Raw genomic sequence first — 19,035 nt, forward strand, 5'->3', positions numbered from 1 at the left:
TATCTTCATGTTCCTATTCACAGGGAACATCATCAATTCCTTTGGTTTGCCTTTCTAGACAAACACTTCCAATGTATTGCTCTTCCCTTTGGCCTTGCTACGGCCCTACAAATCTTTACAAAGGTCCTAGGGGCCCTTTTGTCAGTGGTCAGATCTCCGGGAATAGCGGTGGCGCCATACCTGGACAACAACTTGGTTCAGGAGCCATCTTTTCAGTTAGCAAAATCTCATTCAGAGATGTTGTTGTCTATTCTACGTTCCCACGGTTGGAAAGTGAATCTGGAGAAGAGTTCCCTGGTACCATCCACCAGGGTGTGTTTCTTAGGAACAATGATAGATTCTCTATCCATGAAGATTTATCTGACGGATGTCAGAAAATCCAAACGTCTTGCTTCTTGCCTCTCACTTTAGTCCTCTGTACGTCCATTGGTGGCTCAGTGTATGGAGGTAAGGGGTCTGATGGTTGCTTCCATGGACATCATCCCTTTTGCTCTTTCCATCTGAGATCTCTACAGCTATGCATGCTCAGTCAATGGAACGGAGACCACTCAGGTCTATTGCAGAGAATAGTTCTGAATCCCCTTACAAGAGATTCTCTTTCTTTGTGGATTTCACAGGACCATCTGTCTCAGGGTACATACTTCCTGACACCATCCTGGGTGATTGTGACCACGGACGCCAGCCTGTCAGGCTGGGGAGCAGTTTGAGGCTCATTAAAGGCCAAGGTCTTTGGACTCGAGAGGATTCTTCTCTTACTATAAACGTTCTAGAATTGAGAGCGATCTTCAATGCCTGAACAGCCTGTCCTCAACTAGCTTTGGTCCGGTTTATCAGATTCCAAACGGACAACATCACCTCAGTGGCATACATCAACCACCAAGGAGGAACTTGGAGTTCCTTAGCTATGAAGGAAGTGACCCACATTCTACAGTGGGTGGAATATCACGATTGTCTCCTATCTGCCATCCACATTCCAGGGGTGGACAACTGGGAAGCGGATTTTCTGAGCAGGCAGACTTTTCATCCCGGGGAGTGGGCTCTCCACCCGGAGATATTCTCAATTATAACCCTCAAGTGGGGGTTTCGGAGTTGGATCTGATGGCGTTGCATTGAAATGCCAAACTTCCAAAGTACGGCTCAAGATCAAGAGATCCTCAAGCTGCTCTGATCAACGCTCTGGTGGTGCCATGGAACTTCAGTCTGGCTTACCTGTTCCCTCCGTTTGCTCTCCTTCCTCGAGTCATTGCTCGTAACAAACAGGAGAGGGCACCTGTGATTCTAATAGCTCCTGCCTGGCCTCGCAGGATCTGGTTATTGGATCTGGTGAAGATGTCATCTCTTCCCACTTGGAGGTTGCCTCTGAGGAAGGACCTTCTACTTCAGTGTCCCTTCTTCCACCCAAATCTAGATTCTCTGAAGCTGACTGCTTGGAGATTGAATGCCTAGTCTTGGCTAGGCGTGGTTTTTCTGAGAAGGTCATTTATACCATGCTTCAGGCTCGTTAACATGTTACTCGTAAGATTACCATAAGGTATGATGTAAATTCTTTTATTGGTGTGAATCGAAGGGTTTCTCTTGGAGCAGGGTAAGGGTACCCCGAATTTTGTCGTTTCTTCCGGAGGACCTGAAGGTTTGTCAGTCAGCACTCTGAAGGGTCAGATTTCTGCACTGTCTATTCTTTTGCACAAACATCTGGCAGATCTGCCAGATGTTCAATCTTTTGTTCAGGCCTTGTTCAGAATCAGGCATGTGTTTAAACCTGTTGCTCCTCCTTGGAGCCTTAATCTTGTTCTTAAAGTTTTGCAGCAGGCTCCATTTGAGCTGATGCATTCATTTGATATTAAAGGGACAGTTTACTCAAAAATTTTCTCCCCTTTAATTTGTTCCCAATGATCCACTTTACCTGCTGGAGTGTATTAAATTGTTTACTAGTAGCTCCTTTACCCTTATATTGGCATTTGAAATTGTTAATTTAGCATGTGGTATCCCCACCTATTCTGAAAGTTTGTGGCCGCACGTACCAGCTATAGATAAGCTTTGTAAACACAGCCAGCAAAAGAAATTACACTCCCAGTGTGATAAAGCAGAGATAAGGTAATAAAATGTTGATTTTCCATTGTTTTCTCAAAGTATTGGTGGTTGTTTTAAGGACAGATATAAGATAAAGAAGCAGGTATATGTGCACAATGTGATACAGTAATGAGATCTGATTATACCTACAAGCTCAACCTATTTTATTAGGCTGTGGCTTCAAAACACAATCAGAGCTTTAATATACACAAATAAACCTTAAAAAGCTAATTTTCATACATTTTTTACTCGGCAGTTGATAAAAAAAGCAATTGTAAACACATTAAGGGAAAAACTATTTTACAGTATACTGTCCCTTTAAGCTGTTATCTTGGAAGGTTTTGTTTCTTCTTGCTATTTCTTCTGCTCGCAGAGTATCCAAGCTTTCGGCTCTACAGTGTGATTCCTCTTATCTTATTTTTCATGCGGATAAGGCGGTCCTTCGTACTAAGCTGGGATTTCTTCTTAAGGTAGTATTGAATCACAATATCAATCAGGAAATTGTTGTTCCTTCTTTTTGTCCCAATCCTTCTCAGTAGGAACGCCTATTGCATAACCTGGATGTTGTGCGTGCATTAAAATTTTACCTTCAAGCAACTAAGGATTTTCATCAATCATCTGCCCTGTTCGTTGTTTTCTCTGGTAAGGGTAAGGGTCAGACGGCCACTTCTACTACTCTTTCTCTCTGGTTGAGATGTGTTATCCGGGTAGCTTATGAGATAGCTGGACAACAGCCTCCTGAGAGAATTACGGCTCATTCCACTAGGACTGTCTCTTCTTCCTGGGCTTTTCATGGTCCTCATTGCATACCTTTTCCAAATTCTACAAATTTGATACCTTTTGCCTCTGCTGAGGCTTCCTTTGGGAAAAAAGTTCTTCAAGTGGTGGTGCCTTCTGTTTAGGTCCGCCTGTATTGTGCTCCCTCCTTTTCATTCTGTGTCTTCTAGCTTGGGTATTGGTTCCCACTAGTAATTTGAATGAAATCGTGGACTCTCCATGCCATAGGAAAAAAAACAAAATGTATGCTTACCTGATAAATTTCTTTCTTTACGGGCATGGAGAATCCACGACCCGCCCTTATTTAAATTTAAGACGCCATTTTCTTTTTTGTACAAACCTCAAACATTTTATCTTCTTTTTACATTTTCCTTTGGCTGAATGACTGGGGATTATGGGTAAGGGAAGTGACACTTAACAGCTCTGCTGGGGTGCTCTTTTCCTCCTCCTGCTGGCCAGGAGTTGAATAACCCACTAGAAACTAGAATGAAATCATGGACTCTCCATGCCGGGAAAGAAAGAAATTTATCAGGTAAGCATACATTTTGTTTTTTGATCGACCGCAACACTTAGCTCACCACTCATAATCTAGCCTTTTATAAGCAAAATACACTCACTTTATTAAAGAAATATCATAGTAACAATAAATTGTCATCTAACAAATGGACATCGCCATTTTATGTTAGATGTGTTTTTTTTTTTTACTATGATATTTATTAAATAAAGTGAGTGTATTTTGTTTATAATTCTAAAGAATACTGGAGCCCCTGTATTAAAGAGAGGGATTACTTATCCCTCTGGTCCTTCTCTCATTTTTAGAATACCACAGCGAACCACAAAGAGATATGAAAACCATAAATGTTCTGTTGTGATTGAGGCAGAACATACAATTTTAAAAATAAATTTGGTATTCCCCTGCCCTCCATTCAGGATCTGTACTCTTCCAAAATGAGAAAAAGGGACTAGCAAAACCATTATGGACTCCTCTCACCCTAGCCACATCATCTTTGAATGGCTACCTTCTGAGATACTGAGTACTAGAACCTCTAGGCACAAGAGCAGCTTTTTTTTTCCACAGGCCATTTACCTCATCAACAATTAGTCTATCTCTATGGTTCGTCTCAGTGGAACACTACAATTGTTTGTGCAATCCTTAATGTTAATGAAGGATTATATATTGCACATAAGTGTACTAACTCCCAGAAAATGTTATTTTGTCTTAGTAATTGTGCTTTATAGTGTACAGTACTGGTGGGTTATACAGTGTCACTATATACAGTAATAGGGGGTCAGACCATCTCACAGACTGTGGGCACAGGGTACCTCCTTTTGCAGACATGTCATCTGATTCACATTTTTCTTTCTGTGTTAAATGTAAAAAAAAAAAAAAAAAAATATGTATCAAATCCACTTTTTTTTTTTTTTTGGGGGGGGGGGGGGGGGGGCTTCTTAGATTCCTGCACCTGGGCCCTGTGGTTTCTAGTTACGCCTCTGCATCTAGTGCTCTTGCAAATGGATAGCATTCTTGCAAAACTGCTGCCATATAGTGCTTCAGGCATGTGCACACTCCTGAGCGTTAGTCCCTGCTTTTCAGCAAAAGATACCAAGAGAATTCAGCAAATATGATAATAGAAGTAAATTAGAAAGTTGTTTAAAATGTATTCTCTGTCTGAATCATGAAACAAAAAAATTGGGTTTCATGACCCTTGAAATACCAATAAACACAATGAACTTGCTCCTCAGCATTAATAATACCTTTCTCCCCCTTTCTGCATTAACTAGGTTAAATGATCCCTTCTAGCTACCACCATTTTAACCCATTACCATCCAGTACTCCCCCAGAACAAATAATAACCCCTTCTCCCCTCCTATATTGCCTTTGCCCTCATACTGAAATAACCCACTTCCTCAAGCACGGTTTAAAAAAAAGATAAGGAAGATAAAGTAAATGTAATACATTTAAAGAATTGAACATCATTACAAAGAATTATAAATATTCAATATGTTGGTATGAAAAAATATTGATTTCAATTTAAAATTACACACACACACATATATATATATACTGTATATATGTGTGTGTGTATAAATATGTGTATATATATATATATACATATACTGTATATGTGTGTGTGTGTGTATATATATATATATATATATATATACACACACACACACACTAATAATTTTTTAGTAAAGTTTTTTCAGCCACAACCATTGCTAAGGTGCACCCAGGTGCATAAAACCCAACACATAGCCAATTGATAAACCTTGGCAGTAAAGTGGGTCATATTGAAGAGCTCAGTGACTTTAAACCTGGTACTGTCATAGAATAACTTTGCCACAAGTCAGTTTGTGAAATGTCTGCCCCACTAGATCTTCCCATGGTCAATTTTAAGTGCTATTATTGTGAAGTGGATCATCTAGGAACAACAGCCAAGCAAGCTCACGGAGCAGTGCCACAGAGTGCTGAAGTACGTAGTGCATAAACATCGGCTATCATCGGTTGCATCACTCACTACAAAGTTTCAAGCTGCCTTTAGAAGCAACTTCAGCACAAGAACTGTGCATCAGGAGCTTCGTGAAATGGGTTTACATGGCCAAACAGCTGTACACAAGCCTCACATTAACATGTGCAATGCCAAGCGTCACCTGATGGGGTGCAAAGCACACCACCACTGGACTCTAGAGCAGTGGACACATCTTCTATGTTCCAGTGAAGGGTCATCTTAAAGGGACACTAAACCCAACATTTTCTTTCATGGTTCAGGTAGAGAATACAATTTTAAACAACATTCAAATTTACTTTTATCTAATTTGTTTCATTTTTTAGATATCCTTTGTTGAAGAAATAGCAATGCACATGTGTGAGCCAATCACATGAGGCATCTATATGCAGCCACCAATCAGTAGCTACTGAGCCTATCTAGATATGCATTTCATCAAAGAATATCAAGAGAATTAAACAAATTAGATAATAGAAGTAAATTAGAAAGTTGTTTAAAATTGCATGCTCTTACTAAATCATGAATGAAAAAATTTGGGTTTCATGTCCTTTTAATGCTACAGGATACAAAGACATTTTAGACAGTTTGGGGAAAGCCTTTTCCTGTTCCAGTATTACTGAGCCCCTGTGCACCAAGCAAGGTATTTTATATATATTCTTGAATAGGCTCTGCATTATCACTAAGCGTTTAGAAGACAGAAACACATATTTATTTAACTGAAATACTAGTGATTTTGGTCTTTTCTAAATTCAATCTCTCTCTCTAAATCTCTCTCTCTCAATCTCTCTCTCTCTCAATCTCTCTCTCTCTCTCTCTCTCTCTCATGAAATTGTTCACATGGGCTTTGCACTTAAGTTTGTGAGGGGTTAAATGTGGCTGTGTGTGTGTATATATATAAATAAGCAGCAGGAACTGCTAGCACTCTCTGGATTTTCCAATTTCTTTATTACACAATAACAGCAGTACTGTCGTTTCAAGGATCTCACCCCTTCATCATAGAAAGTGCAAATAAGAGTGAAAGGAAACAATCATACCATGTGAAGCCCACCCTTTAAATTGAGAGGATCTGCCTTAATTCAAACTGGCCAATCACAGAGCCATCATTAAAAACAAACTATCAAAATCAGGGCAGACTAGAATACGTGTATCATAATATTCTAACAGAGAAAGGAATATTTGGAAAATAAAAGATACCTCCATCTTCATGACAAATGTTGAGCTATATTCTGAAACAAATATTAAATCAATATGTCTATTGCATAAACATCCATGTAAGCAACTCCTGTAAGCAACATCGCCAATCACACGCCATGTTACCAATTCAAATATCTTCCTAATTATACAAATGTTTTAGTAAGATGCGGTTAAAGTAATTTGTTGTGCAATTAAAGTATTACGGGTAAGGAGATAAAGTGGTAGGCAGTAGAGGGAGGAAAGGGTTATTTGTACTTGGGGAATGGGGGGCGGGTTGAAGCAGAAGGGAGGGATGTTTTTTGTACTGTGTTAAGAGGTTATTTAGGCTGATGTCTCTAAGAGGTAAGCAGTTAATGTAGTAGGGGATGGAAAGCAATAAGCTTAGGAGTTCAAGAATAAGTTGTTAACTTTCTGTGGGACAGCTGACACAAGCCATTATATGTTGTATTACCCTTTTTTTCTTGTGTTTTTGTTTATTGTTCCATTTTTGTATTTGTCATCACCCACTGATTTTCTTTTCTTCCCTTTAGACCATCAGAAGGATTGCAGCCCTGGGCCTAGATATTATGTAGACCCAAGTCTTACACGTTTTGGCCGCAGTGCTGGACCTGCCTATTCCATGTTGGCTAGAGGGAAACCTGAAGGTAAAAGGGAGATGTACTATACAGTGACTTGGGTTTCTGACTTGTCACTTATATACTCTACACTTTTAGATTGCTGGGATAAAAGAAGGAGAAGTGGGTTCCTGAATTTCTATCATTTATATAAATAGGCATGTATAAAGCCTGAAGTGTAAAAATATATCTAAATCTGTAGCTATGCATATGTCATTTCTCATCCTCAATAGGTTAACTATTTGTTTTCTAAGACCTTTAGCTTTTCTAAGACCTCTAGCAAACACCATTACTTGTAATGCTCTCAATATCTCTGTACAATAATACATTTAAAGGGACAGTCAAGTCCAAAAAAACTTTCATGACTTAAATAGGGAATGTAATTTTAAACAACTTTCCGATTTACTTTTATCACCAATTTTGCTTTGTTCTATTGGTATTCTTAGTTGAAAGCTAATTCTAGGAGGTTCATATGCTAATTTCTTAGACCTTGAAGACTGCCTCTAATCTGAATGCATTTTGACCACTAGAGGGCATTAGTTCATGTGTATAATATAGATAACATTGAGCTCATGCATGTGAAGTTACCTAGGAGTGAGCACTGATTGGCTAAAATGCAAGTCTGTCAAAAGAACTGAGATAAGGGGGTAGTTTGCAGAGGCTTAGATACAAGGTAATCACAGCAGTAGAAAGTGTAGTTCTATAACAGTGTTGGTTATGCAAAACTGGGGAATGGGTAATAAAGGGACTATCTTTCTTTTTAAACAACAACATTTTTGGTGTTGACTGTCCCTTTAATAGTGAAATAACTCAAGTTAGAAAGAGGGTGAAAAATAGTTTGCTTATGTGAATGACATATCCAAGTTTTGTAATAAAGGATAGTCACAAATGTCCAATTTCTAAACGGCAATCTTATACATAAATTAACATTTGATCTGATTCCTTAGGATGGAAAATGGAATTGTGAATTATTTGTTGCATAACATCACTGAAGATCCTTTTTTACGTTGATCAGGCTGTGATTCACAGGTCTGCTCTACAGATGCTGTTCACTGAAGTGGTACTTATGGTTGCTGGAATCCCCCTGCTCTGGAGGGCCACTCTGAGTGCAGAACTGATTTTCTTTTCTCCATAGGCACCAGCAACCTACAACTCGTAACTAATAAATATACTTTATATTAAAAACAACTTTAAATTTTCTATTATTGTGTATCCAGTTCACTTGCATTCTTCAGGGTCCTACTCTTCACCTTACTCCAGAACCACAGTTTGATGTCTAGAAAATTTGTCCCCAACAATCACCTAGATTACGAGTTTTGCGTTGCGGCTTTTAACGCTGAAAAAATGGCAATTTCGGCATAAAAGCAGTAATGCACTATTGGGAGTCGTGTCAGTATAGCAATACTGAAAGCATTTTAGCCTGTAACGCAATGTCAATCCCGCACTCAAAAAAATGATGTTTTTGCGGGGGATTTCCATAGCGCCGGTATTACAGGTTGTGCGGTGAGGCTAAATTGCTTGTGTTACAGTCTATACCGACACGATCCATACCGCCATTTGAGACCAGTAGTTATGAATTTTGCGTAACAAAAATGTTTCACAAAACTCATAACTAAACTGTTACAAAGTACACTAACACTCATAAGCTACCTATTAACTCCTAAACCGCCACCCGCTTGCATTGCAAACACTATATTAAACCTATTAACCCCTAATCTGCCGCCCACCCACATCACGGCTAATTAATAAAGTTATTAACCCCTAATCTGCCGCCCACCCACATCGACAACACTATTTAAATATATTAACCCCTATTCCCCCGCACCCCGACATCGGCACCATTATAATAAAGTTATTAACCCCTATTCCACCACTCCCCGACATCGCCGCCACTACATAAAGTTATTAACCCCTAAACCTCCAGCCTCCCCCGTCTCCGCCGCTAAATAAACCTATTAACCCCTAAACTGCCAGCCCCCCACATCGCAAAACACTAAATTAAACTGTTAACCCCTAAACCTAACACCCCCCTAACTTTAAATTAAAATTACAATATAACTCTATTTAAATAAATAAAAACTTACCTGTAAAATAAATATAAACCTAAGTATAAACTATAAATTAACCTAACCTTACTATTCTAATAAAATAAAAAAACTACCAATTAAAAATACTAAATTACAAATTTTAAAAAAACCTAACACTACGAAAAAAATTAAAAATCTAAATTACAACTAAAAAAACCCAAATCCTACGAAAAATTTAAAAAATCTAAGTTTATCAAAAATACTAAAATCACGAAAAATAAAAAACACTAAGGGCATTGCCTTTAAAATTTGCATACTGACAAGAATCCTTAGATAATCTTGCCATACCAGAGAGCTTTTGATCATTGGACCCTTTTTCTTGTGACATCATAATCTTTAATATTGGTTTTTAACAACAAGAAAAACGCTTGGGCGGGGTAGAAAAAGTAGTTTAGGAAAAGTCTGCAATATGTTGCTTCCAAAAGCTGCTTGCTCTAGAAGCAAACTTATTATTTTATGATCAGATCCAAGGATATTAAAAACCAAAACATAGGAGCACAATACACAACATTTTAAGGAACGCCCTTCTTGGTGTCTCAGCTCTCATGTGTAGACAAGGAAAACATTCTCCTGCATTACATAATATAATTAAATAAATAAATCAGTTGACAAATGATACACAACCCAGGAAGTCAGATTCCGTTTCAAAGAAAGAAGCCGGAATGATTTAGCCCACAGGGCTAAACCTGCATAGGTAATTTTGTGCAGGCAGCTTTGGCAGAACAATAAAGTTTTCCCAGTGTTTGTGAATGAGTAGTAATAAATTGTAATACCCAAATTATCTTCCCATCTAATGATAGGTGAAATAAATTAGAAAAAAAATTGTGTTTCAAGCTTTGTGGTAAAAGTTATGAAAATGTTGCTATTTTAGAAGTACATGGCCATTCTCAGTTCTGGTTTTGATACAGCAGCGCATCTGTGCTAGTATGTTAATAATAATAATAATAATAATAGTCTTAATAGTGTTCCATAATGCATGGTTTATTGTTTGTTTGTTTTTATCTTATGAGATAATTGTGTTTTTGTTTTTTATAGATAAGAAAATAGTGACTCCTGCACCTGGAATTTACAGCCCTGAGAAATGCTTAATCCCCACACACCCCAGGGCCCCATCTTTCTCAATAGGCTCTCGTACACGGTATCGCACATTGGATCAGGTTCCTGCTCCCAACAAGTACACACTGCCTTCGTTGATAGGACCAAGGGTTCCAGGAAAATCCTCTAACCCTGCCTGTAGTCTTGCAGGGCGAACCCAGCATGGAGGGCATGCCGAGGATTTGGCTCAAACTCCTGGCCCAGCTCACTATCAATCACCTGAAACCAGTAGCTACTTACGGAGGGGACCGGCTTTCTCAATGCTGGGGAGACATCCAGCCAAAGCTATGAATGGAGAAGTCATTGTACCAGGGCCAGGCTCCTACTGCCCTGAAAAGGTGGCAAATCATAGAAACCGAGCTCCTGCTTATTCAATGGGTATCAGACACTCAGAATACGTTACCCCCCTTATTATTAATGTGTCAGACTGATTTATCTCTTCCTATACCACTATCTTCCACCTACTCTACATTCTCTACTTCTCTTCCTGCACACTAATAGCTGTTACTTAAGCTTTTGTGCAGCAGACAAGAAGATCCTCATGAGAAATACTCATAGTTTGTCAATAAAGCTTATTATTGTTAATCTGGCCTTACATGTTTGTTCTCTTTCTCGCTCCTTGCTATAAAGCGATAGTGTCAAATAACTGTAAATCCATATTCTATGGGTAATCATTAATCTCTCCTTCCCTTAAATCTCACAAAGTTCTTTCTGTTTTAGAGTAAATAGAGCTAAAACCTTTAGAAATGTTGTTCCACTCCTGCTGCTTTAGTAAATATTTTCATTTACAAACTGTGCATCCTACAATCCCTATACTAAAATGAATGCCCATCAGCAGCCAGCCATATAACCTCAGATGCAAATTCTAACATTTACAAACAACTTTTTCCACTCTATTTTTCTTATTAGACAAAAAAACAAAAAAAAACTTTGGGCAAATCTTTCATCGCAAAAAAAATTGTTTAGTCTAAGAATCATTAAGGGGACATAAAACCCAATTTTTTTTCCTTCATGATTCAGACAGAACATTCAATTTTAAACAGCTTTCCAATGTACTTCTATTATCAAATGTTCTTCGTTATCATTTTATCCTTTGTTAAAAATCAGGAAGGTAAGTTCAGGAGTGTGCATGTTTCTGCAGCACTATATGGAAGTAGTTTTGCAACAATTTTATACATTAGCAAGAGAGAGAGATGCCTCAGACATGTCCATGCTACCTATCTAGTTATTTATTCAAAAAGAATAACATGAGGAAGCAAATTTGATAATAGAATTAAATTGGATTTTTTTTTTTAAAGTATTCTCTATCTGAATCATGAAAGAAATTTTTTGGGTTTCATGTCCCTTTAACCCCTTAATTACCGGGCATTTCAGACTAAAACTTCCCCAAAAGACCAGAGCATTTTTAGCATTTTGCCATCACTCCATTTAAACAGAAATAGAGCCTTTTTTTTTTTTTATTCACCTATCAAAACTATATATATATAGATATATACTGTGTGTATATATATATATATATATATATACAGGCAGTCCTCGGGTTACAGGCATCCGACTTAAGTACAACTCGTACTTACATACAGAGAAAATAGAGCTTTATCGCCAATCCTTCTTTCCAGGATAATCCAAAATACTGAAAATCCAATTGTCACAAGGACAGAAAGTGATGTGAAATTTTCTGAACAGGGGCACAGATAGCAAAACAAACTTTATGCTATGCTATCTAAAACAAAAAAAATGTTTGGCTAGAGTTTCACCTAAAAAAAGTGCCTGTTCCAACTTACATACAAATTCAACTTAAGAACAAACCTAAAGTCCCTATCTTGTACGTAACCCGGGGACTGCCTGTATATATATATATATATATATATATATATATATATATATATATATTAGTAGACAACCCAAAGTATTGATCTAGGTCTATTTTGGTATATTTCATGTTACCATTTCACACCAAATGCTATCAAATAAAAAAATTGTTAACTTTTTCCCAAACTTTAGGTTTCTCACTAAAATTATTTACAAACAGCTTGTGCAATCATGGCACAAATCATTGTAAAAGCTTCTCTGGGATCCCCTTTGTTCAGAAATAGCAGACATATATGGCTTTGCCATTGCTTTTTGGTAACTATAAGGCTGCTAATTGCAGCTGCCCACCACACTTGTATTATTCCTAGCAGTGAAGGGGTTAATCAGGTAGCTTGTAAGGTTCATTTTAGCTTTAGTGTAGATCCTCCCACCTGACACTTCCTGTCCCCTGACCCTCCCAAACAACTCTCTTCCCTCCCCCACTGGTCACTCTGCCAGTATACAGTTTTAGACTCCTTTTTATTACTATTATTATTTTCAGTATATGATTACCCCTTACCTTCCCACCTCCCTGATCCCTCCCAAAAAGCTCTCTAACCCTCCCCCCTCTAACTAGTTTCCGCCATCTTAGGTACTGGCAGCTGTCTGTCACTACCCAGTTTTCTATGATTTCTCTTTTTTATGCAATAATAATAAAATAAAATAAAAAAATTCTGTAGTGTAGCTGCCCCCCCATTTACCCCACCTCCCCCTCCGCGATTTTTTTCCCTACCCTGTATTTTCCCATCTCTACTCTAGGACCTTCCTACCCGCTATTTATACCCCCTCTTTCCCCCTCCCTCCCGCTCACCTGCATTTATTTTTTTTGCAGTGCAGCGGTCATACCCATTCCTGCTCTCCAGCGATGGGCTACCCCACACCACCAAAGATTGACACCACCACTACCCATTGCAGAGAGGTGTGCCTCTCAGTATCCCTCTCTGCATCGATAACTCTGCAAGTCTATTGCTGCACTGGCCCAGAAATAGCACAATCTTGACACTTTTAGCGAGATTGCGGCAGAGAAAGGCTCAGGACAGCAGCGTCGCACAGGGTACGGCACTGGTCCTTAAGGGCTTAACACTGTCGCTGGTCATTAAGGGGTTTCTTTGGAATTAGTTTGTTAATGAAAATTGGCCGCCTGCAGGGGGGTGTCAATCAACCCGATCGTACTAGATGGGTTGAATTGCGGCCTCATCAGAGCAAGCGGACAGGGTTATGGGGCAACGGTCTTTAGACACGGGCCCTCAAGCTCCGCACGGCGCTTGATAGATAGGCCCCTTAGAGTAACTGTTACAACCACACAAATAAGTCAACTATTTTTCCTTTGATGCATTCCTTTGTTTATTTGTTTAAAAACTGCAGCTTGTTTATTGTTTTTAGATGAATGTTATAAATTTGGAATAATCTGCAATTTTTTAAATTTGTCTGAATTTTAATGGACATTTACACTATTTCCTGGCAATTACTGAATATGTATCTCATTGCCTGCCCTGATGCTATCTTATCTTAACAAAGCTCTAGCTCTCATTCTTTCCACTGATTTTAATCTCTATAAAGCTAAAAGATTATATAAAACAGTGCTATTTTAGTAAAAAAAAAAAAGAAAAGTTAAATTAAAGTAAATATAAACAAGACAAATGATATTAAAACAGCATACAACGTATATTTGTTTCTAGCGAAATGAGCACTTGGAAATTCTCACTGTATCCACTGCCTTAAGTGAGAAAGGGGAGCTACCATTATTAAAGGGATACTGAACCCAATTTTTTTCTTTTATGATTCAGATAGAGCTTTACATTTTAAGCAATTTTATAATTTACTCCTATTATCAATTTTTCTTTGTTCTCTTGGTATCTTTATTTGAAAATGCAGCCACCAATCAGCAAGCGCTATCAAGGGTACTGAACCAAATATGGGCCGGATCGTAAGCTTACATTCCTGCTTTTTCAAATAAAGATACCAAGAAAATAAAGAAAAAATAATAGGAGTAAATTAGAACATTGCTTATAATTGCATGCTCTATCTGAATAATGAAAGAAAATATTTGGGTTCAATATCCCTTTAAACCTAAGTTCTACTGTAAAATTATTGTTGTAGTACTCTACTGAGCATAGGCAATAAACTGACTGGAGCTAGTGCAGGTGTTTTGTAGAAACCACTTTAAAAGTTAAGCTCCTTCGTCTTCCTGTAGAGACCACAGCCCCCTTGTGGGGCTGAGAAAGGAAGTAATAGACCCTGCACAAATTAAGTTGAAGAAAAAAATATTAAATAAATCATTTTTAAATTATAAATAATACATATTGCAATTATTTCTATTAAGTATAATGTACTGCTTAGTGCTTTTTTATTACAATAATGAAACAGACTGTTGTATATCACTTTAAGGACCTGACAAAGCTTTCTGCTCTGGTGCAAGTATCTAAGAAGTTAGTACGGCAAAGTCTCTAATAATTTTTTAGAAATACAAATTTTATTTTGAGTGCTGTCTAGCTCACTATGCAGGATTCTGGATGTAAAACAGTGACACACATTACAATATTATGCTCAAAATTAAAGCCCAAAGATTTTGTCGGATTTCTCTCCATATCAGTGGGTATTTGAACATGTCAGACGGGCCCAAAGTCACATATGTGGGCAATGTCTTACTAAGAACAGGACTATCACTACAGCAGACTATCTCCACCCAATAAATGATAGGAGGTAAATAATGTTTTGTACAGTATAGTGAGGAGGTAAAAGAACAGCCACACCTCAATCACTTTAACATTAAATAAAATCTATTTGTCCTGAAAAACAATGTAATCCTATTTTAAATGCATTTGTTCTCCAAAAAAGACATAAAAACGGAGTATGGTGCACATATTGGGTATCCTGACAGTTTTTGTACTCATGGGCTGGCAAGGGGGAATAATGTTAATGTGATATTGCAGTAGATATTAGGTCATTACAGATATGTCAGGGCTGGTGGGTAAGCTACTATCATCCAAGACCTGTGCCAAATAGGGTGCCTGGATACCCCATACCCGCCAAGACCACCATAAAGTGCTGTTCGAGCACCGCAGAGTGAAATGTATCTAAGAGAAATATCTGAGTTGCTTCCCTAACTCTTCTCAATCTCTTAGGTGGAGAATTTCAATCTCCCCGGTCTCATAAAACCGGGGAGATTGACAGCTTCTGCCCATGCGTGATTGACTGTGCGCGGGCATGTATGATGTGCGTTTATGTATGTATGAGTTTGTGTATGTCTGTCAGAGCTACGAAATTTTAATAATTCCACTGCATAATACAATATATATATATATATAATAGGTATTACTGGAGAAAGGTATGGTGTGGATCAACATCTAATATATAATAAAGATGATATGCCGCTATAATTACAATACATTTTGTCCTGTGTTTTATCTATTGGAATATATTGGGTGGGGGGAAGGCGGCAGAAAATATTTTTGTACCCAGGCAGCAAGTACCATTGGCTAACCCCTGGGTACCATTTACTATCAGGTAGAGCAATACTGTTGTTATTACTTTGTGTAAGGTACTACAGTATAGATAAAATAGCAGCTTATTAACACATCACTAGAACATTTTGTTAAGAAGCAGTGATGGCAGGGTAAATATTATTTTTTTGGGGGGTGGCAAAATGTGTCTTCGCCTGTAAAGCCAAACATTGTAGCACCTGACCTGACTGTGTGTTTAACCCTTTTGCAGTGGTTAAACACACAGTAGTGCAGTGTTGCTTGTCTTAAAATTACATTCTCAACCAATTATAGCAGACCTCCCCACTGTCCCTATTTGAGAGTGACAGCCCTTGATTCGGAGCTCTGTCATATGTCTCTATTTGCAAAATTTCCCGTAGCTCCACCCATATAGCAACCAGACACACCCATAAACTTCCCAGACGCACCCATTAACCTCCGAGACACATCCACAATCCCTCTCACTAACCATCCATGATCCCTCCCATCACGGCTCCACCCACAAAATGGTGACGGGCCCCCATCAACCTCCTGAGTCCCTGATACCCAGCCACAAATGTTAGTAGGTATGCTAAAGCATGTAATGTTTCGACTATTATGGGCCATTCAGGTTGTGCATGTAGTCTGTTTGATCTAATTAGGTTATTTGTGGAACCAAACTTTTAAAATGTGAAAAAAAATTCTTTAAAATTAGATACAGTTATAAAACCCTTTATCCAAACTGCTTGTGACTGGAGAAGGTTTGAATTTCAGAATAGTTTGGATTTTAGAATATTTGCATCTTGAAAAACAGTTTGGAGAGGGGATATAACCAAGTGTAAACAACAATATCTTTACATGTCATAATACAGTTTATACTTGTAACCTAAAGATTTATATAACTTTTAATACTTTTGTATACATAATACAGTTTATACTTGTAACCTAAAGATTTATATAACTTTTAATACTTTTGTATACATAATACCTAGGGTTGCCAGGTGTCCCAGAATTTAACTGGACAGTCCAGTATTTTAGCAGGCTGTTCAGTAAAATCTGTACAAAAATACTGAACACTTAAATGTCCAGATTTTTTAAAGACCCCTGTCAGCTAAATGTAAAGGACCTTCTATGCCTTTATGCATTATAAATATGGCTCAAAAAGAAGGGGATAAAATGACTGCATATTTGTGAATAATATATGTGGTGGGCTCAATGGTGGGCCTAAGGTTGAGATTTGTGGAGACATTGGGCTCCATTTATTAAGCAGCAGATGCAACTTCAGAACCCCATCATTTCAGGTCCACATGAAATGGAAGTTAAGTAGCAGAGGTTGTAAGACCTTAAGGTGGCGGGCTGAAATCATCTCGAGCCGAATGGGATGATTGACGGCCCCTGATAACAGCCGATTGGCTGTGAGATAGCAGGGGACAGCATTGCACAAACATTTTACCAGCGAATCATGTTCGCTAGCCTTTTCATATATCTACCCTATTGTGTGAACCCAGTTACGTTCCGTATCCAATCACCAATAGGTTGTCTGGTATTTTTTTTTCTTTTTTAGTTTCAAAAACTTTTATTGAAATCTGACACAAAAAAATCAATAAAGGTAGTAATGTAGGAGGCTCTCAGGCCCTACAAGCAAGCATATAAACTGTATATATTATAAGTAAGTATCACTTATATGTCATTCATAGACATAACAACATCTAATATTTGTATCTAGTGGGGAGAGGTGAGGAAGGTAGGGAAGAGAAGGATGGAGTGAGGTGGGAAAGTAGGGAGGAGGAAAGGGTTAGGGTAGGTAGGGTCAATATCGTCCAGTAGTCAAGTTTAAGCGTTTACCATGGCATTGGATGCCCAGGTAGTGTCATAACATGCTTCCCAGTCTGCCCAAATAAGCTCAAATAAATCTGACCTATCTAGCGTGTAAAATATATCTTTCTCCATTGTATAAATTTATGCCATTGAGTTCAATATCATAGGCCAACTTGGAGGGGACGTGTTTTTCCACGCCTTGGCAATTGTCGCTTTGGTCGCGGTTAGGAGTTATATACATAAGTATGCCTGGTGTTTGGAGAGGGTATGGGTTCCAATATGAAGGAGAGCATTTGAGGGGGTCTTGGGGAGGGTTATACCCAGACCAGATAACACGCAGAAACAAGTATTCCATAGAGGTGTTAGTTTGGGGCATTCCCACCAGATATGCAAAGTGTATCCTATCTGTCTGCAATCATGCCAGCACATAGGCGAGGTATGCCCATACATTTTGGCAAGTCTTGTGGGAATATAGTACCAGTGTGTTAGTAGCTTGTAATAGGTCTCAAATAATGTGACACAGTGTAGAGCCCTTTTAGTAAGAGTTAGAGAGGATTGCCATATTTGAGGGGAGATGGTAGTGTTGAGGTATAACTCTCATTTGAGTAGGTGAGGTAGTTTATTTTCACCATCTGTGTTGCCTATAAAGATAGAGGTTTACGTAATCTGTTGCCCTGTTTCCATACAGTTTCCCACAATGTGCAAGGACGAGATAGGTCAGGTTTGAAGCCCCAACTTGTCAAAAAGCTCTTCAGTCTAACATGTTCAAATTTCATGTATTGAGGTGTTGGGGAATCATCTTTTATTTCTTCTAGCGTGTGGAAACGCGGTTGCGGAGAGGAGGACCAGAGGTCTGAGACCACCTTTACTCCTAGTTGTGTCCATTTTGGGGGATGAGAGTCAGGAAGGTCCAAAAGTAGACTAGCGAGGGAGGTGACCAGAGAGGGGTGTGGGGCTATGTGAAGATAATGTCTAATTTTGTCCCACAACCCGAGGCACTCACAGATTATAGGGTTAGTAATGTGCAAGGTTCGGTGGGAGTGGGGGGATCCAAATTAAATCTGATAGATATATGTGGTGTGGTAAGGAGGCCTGTTCTATAACTTTCCATTTGCTGAGAGATTTCATTGCCCCCCATTGTGAGATGTGTGTTAACATTGCCCCTTCTTAGTAAGGGAGAATAGAGGGGGAGGCTATCCCTCCTCGATGGAGAGGGCTCTGTAAAATTTTATGCGCCACTCTAGGAGATTTATGTTGCCAAATGTATTTAGTAAACTCTCTTTGAAACTGGTGAAGTAAACATCTGGGGATTCTAACTGGGAGACACCTAAAGAGGTATGTTAGTTTGGGCAAAAAGAACATTTTAAGGGCTGTGAGTCTGCCTATCCAAGAGATGTATGTGTAGTCCCATTTCTCTTTCAGGGTACGTAGCTCAGATAGCAGGGGGAGGTAGTTGTCTTTATTTATCCACGGTATATTATGTGATATCTTAACCCCTAGATGAGTGACAAAATTGTTAATGCAATTTACCTTGTGATGGGTTTTGAGGTATTGAACTATG

At 38.5% G+C, this 19,035-nt stretch overlaps 1 protein-coding gene across 1 annotated transcript in view; it reads left to right on the plus strand.

The window, feature by feature from the left end:
* The window catches only part of ODF3L2 (outer dense fiber of sperm tails 3 like 2), a 53,565-nt gene extending 42,636 nt beyond the window's left edge, over positions 1-10,929 (plus strand). Inside the window, exons 3-4 of the mRNA XM_053700033.1 lie at positions 7,079-7,192; positions 10,285-10,929. Coding sequence (XP_053556008.1) covers positions 7,079-7,192; positions 10,285-10,775 — 605 coding nt within the window. The 3' untranslated portion in view covers positions 10,776-10,929. The remainder of the gene's footprint in view (positions 1-7,078; positions 7,193-10,284) is intronic.
* The last annotated feature ends 8,106 nt before the right edge of the window (positions 10,930-19,035 follow it).

The sequence above is a fragment of the Bombina bombina genome, chromosome 2, assembly GCF_027579735.1.
Source record: "Bombina bombina isolate aBomBom1 chromosome 2, aBomBom1.pri, whole genome shotgun sequence".
NCBI lineage: Eukaryota > Metazoa > Chordata > Amphibia > Anura > Bombinatoridae > Bombina > Bombina bombina.